The sequence below is a fragment of the Cebus imitator genome, unplaced genomic scaffold (assembly GCF_001604975.1).
Source record: "Cebus imitator isolate Cc_AM_T3 unplaced genomic scaffold, Cebus_imitator-1.0 Scaffold473, whole genome shotgun sequence".
Lineage (NCBI taxonomy): Eukaryota > Metazoa > Chordata > Mammalia > Primates > Cebidae > Cebus > Cebus imitator.
The window spans coordinates 498,169-501,855 of record NW_016107788.1 but is presented as its reverse complement, the minus strand read 5'-3'; the positions used below and the strand labels follow the sequence as shown (position 1 = coordinate 501,855).

Below are 3,687 nucleotides of genomic sequence, written 5' to 3'. Positions count from 1 at the left end.
AAGAGTGTGTTTGTTTACTGTTATAATGAGCAAAGGGTCAGCCTAAGGACAGGTAAAATCAAAATGTGCATACTCTCTGGAGGAGACGTCCCTACGGAAGACAGCTTTGCTTGAATGAGCTCAATGACAGTGCAAATGCTGAGGCTCACTCTGTGGACTATAGGTCACTACAGTCGCTGCGTCCCAAGGATGTGGTCACTTCCTTGACTACCTATCCAGCCTCTGAGGGTGGGCCCAGCAGAATCCCCTCCACTGTGGGCCTGGGACTTGTGTCTTAGGCAGCCCATGCCTCATTAATACAGCCCATGCAACATTAATACTATTCCCAGCTGAGTGTCCTCAGCTGTTACATGGGAATAGTATTAATGTTGCCAGAAAGGGATCGTGATCCAGACCCCAAGAGAGGGTTGTTGGATCTCACACAGGAAGGAATTCAGGACAAGGTTGTAGAGCAAAGTGAAAGCAAGTTTATTAAGAAAGAAAAGGAATAAAAGAATGGCTACTCCATAGACAGAGTAGCCCCGAGGGCTGCGAGTTGCCCATTTTTATGGTTATTTCTTGATGATATGCTAAACAAGGGATGGATTATTCAAGCCTCCCCTTTTTAGACCATGTAGGGTAACTTCCTGCCATGTAACTTTGGCATGGCATCTGTAACCTGTCATGGTGCTGGTGGGAGTGTAGCAGTGAGGACGACCAGAGGTCACTCTCGTCGCCATCTTGGTTTTGGTGGGATTTGGCCGGCTTCTTTACTGCAGCCTGTTTTATCAGTAAGGTCTTTATGACCTGTATCTTGTGCCGACCTCCTGTCTCATCCTATGACTTAAAATGCCTTCACTGTCTGGGAATGCAGCTCAGTAGATCTCACCCTCATCTTGCCCAGCTCCTGTTCAAGATGGAGTTTCTCTGGTTCAATTGCCTCTGACATTACCCCATTTCATAAGTTCTCCGACTTCCTTCTTAATGTGTCTGAAAATGGGCATATTTGAAATCAATGGCATATGGTAGTTTCATTGGAGGCACTTTCACACCTTAGCAGGGCACGTTGCGAGGCTGCCATCATAGATTTGATGAAAATATGGTCATATTCAGCTCATGCAAAGGTCACTGAGGTTTGAATGAGTTAAGGCATGATTTGTAAGTAGTCAATCAGTGTCAGCCACCCTTCCTTCTGTGGAACACCAGGTCCTTCCCTAAGTAGGTGTGGGGTTTGAGCCTCAAGGGTCTTCTTCTGAGGACTTTTTCCTTCTCTTGACATGTCATTGCTGGCCCCATCATTGTTCTAGAAAGAGGTCCTGAGACGGGGATTGATCTGTGGCTCCCAGGCTCTGCCGCTGATACGGTTTTCATGTTTGTCCGTTCTAAATCTCATGTTGAAATGTGATTCACAATATTGGAGGTGGGGCCTGATGAGAGGTGATTGGGTCATGCGGACAGATCCCTCGAGAATGGCTTAGTGCCGTTTCCTTCGTGACAAGTGAGTTCTTGCTCAGTTAATGCACACGAGATCTGGCTGTTTAAAAGAATCTAGGACCCCCTCTCCTCTTTGCTTCCTCTCTCTCAGTGTGGCACACCTGCCCCCACTTCGCCTTCTGCCGTGATTTTAAGCTTCCTGGGGCCTTCACCAGAAGCCGAGCAGATATTAGTGTCATGCTTGTACAGCCTGCATAACTGTGAGCCAATTAAGTTTATTTTCTTTGTAAATTACCCAGTCTCAGATACTCCTTTATAGCAAAGCATGAACAGACTAACACAGCTGCCCTCCACGCTTCAGTCTCCCCACCTGTCAAAGGGGTGAACACCATCTGAAGGAGCTGGGTCCTGGACTCCAGGATCTGAAGGAGGAAGGGTCTGAGCACCTTAGCTGGAGGCTTGAGCCTGAGGGTGAATTTCAAAGGATGGTGTTGTTCCTGGCACCACATGTGGTTAACTGGCTTGGATGGTTTGCTGCATCCACTCAGCGAAGAGGCGGAAGTTAGTGTAGACACTTGGTATGTTTGGTTGGCCATTTTGGGCTTTTTCCTGGACACGAAGCTATGCAAGGATCCGTTGCAGACCAGGGACCCTCAGAGTCTCCCAGTTGAGGAAGGAGGCTAAGGGTGGGAGGAGCTGCAGAAAGGGACAAAGAGAGATGCACATACACAGAGACAGATGCCAAAAGAGACAAACACAGAGAGAGAGAGAGAGAGAGAGAGAGAGCAAGGCAGAAACACATGGACAGTGGGAGAGGTGGAGACAGTGAGACACGCAGAGTCAGAGCAGATTGACACAACACGTCCGAGAAACTCTGAGACCCAGAGTCGGTGAGAGACAGACAGTGGAACAGTGAAGCCCAGGCTCACAGAAAGACCCAAGACAGGTAGGGACACAGAGTTCTAAGGGCCAAACTGGAGAGACGCTGATGGAGAAAACCCAAACAGACAATAAAATTGCAGCCAGGCAGGCAGGGACAGGCCTTCTGAAAACCAGCTTCCCTGCTCTCCTGAACTCCACTCCCAACCCTCGGAATGTTCCTCTGGGAGCTCTGGGCCCACCTGGTCCTGCTCTTTCAGCCCCTGTCGGGCAGCTCTCCTGTTGGAGTGGGAATCGGGTTGGGACTGGGGATAACTGGTCATGGAGCTGCTGACTGAGGTGGTGTAGGGTGGGGATGGGGTTGAGGGTGTGGTTGCGTTTGGAGTTAGGGATTCCTGAGTTCAGCCAATGACCGTATCCCTATAGCTATGTCCTTTATCCCTGCACTCATTTTATATTTTATATTTGCATTTCTTTTTTCTCCTCTTCACCTCTGGGCATCTCCCCTGGACTTCTCTCTCCATCCCTTGTGTCTCAACCTCTTGACTCTGTGTTTCTCTCTGTGTGTTTCTATTTCTCCCTGGCTCTCCTTATTGATTATACAGCAATAGTGAATTATAGCGTAATTGTGAATATATATGTAGCATATATATAGCATAATTGTGAATGACCACCCTAATCATAGTATGTAAAACAACCATTTTATTACACTTATGGATTGTGTGGGTTGGGAATTAGGATAAGGCACAGAAAAATGCAGGGAGACCCAAAGAAAGAGGAGATGCTTGTCTCTGCCACCAAAAACTCAAAGGTTTGGGGGTGACTGGAAGACTGGGTACTGGAGTCATCTGGAGCTCCTTCATTCACATGTCAGGCACCTGGGTTGCAGTGACTGAAACGCTGAACTAGGCTGGGACTGCATCAAGTGCCTACGGGCAGCCTCTCAGCATGACGGCCTCTGGGGAATCAGAGTCCATGCATGATGGCTGCCTTCCTCCAGAACACGCATCCCAGGAGAACTGGAAGATGCTTCATGGCCTTTTTTGATCTTTTGTTTTGACCTTTTTGTTTCTCTGATGCTTCTTGACTGCATATCTCCCGGTTTTCTGCACACAGTCCCCTTCTCTTTTCTTTTCCCTCCCTTGGTCCCTCCCTCCCCTCCCTCCCTCGCTTCCTTCCTTCTTTCCTTCTTCCCTCCCCTCCCACCCTCTCTCCCTCTTTTCCTCCCTCCCTTCTTCTTTCTTTTCTTTTCTTTCTTCTTTCTTTCTCTTTCTCTCTCTCTCTCTTTCTTTCTCTTTCTTTCTGTGTCTCTCTCTTTCTCTCTTTCTTTTTTCTGAGTCTTGTTCTTGTTGTCCAGTCTGAAGTTCAGTGACGCAATCTCAGCTCGCTGCAACC

General features: G+C 48.2%; 1 protein-coding gene across 1 annotated transcript in view; it reads left to right on the top strand.

Annotated features, from left to right (window-relative positions):
- The window catches only part of LOC108291981 (kallikrein-1-like), a 5,606-nt gene extending 3,797 nt beyond the window's left edge, over window positions 1-1,809 (top strand). Inside the window, exon 4 of the mRNA XM_037732844.1 lies at window positions 1,775-1,809. Coding sequence (XP_037588772.1) covers window positions 1,775-1,809 — 35 coding nt within the window. The remainder of the gene's footprint in view (window positions 1-1,774) is intronic.
- Window positions 1,810-3,687: the final 1,878 nt, after the last annotated feature.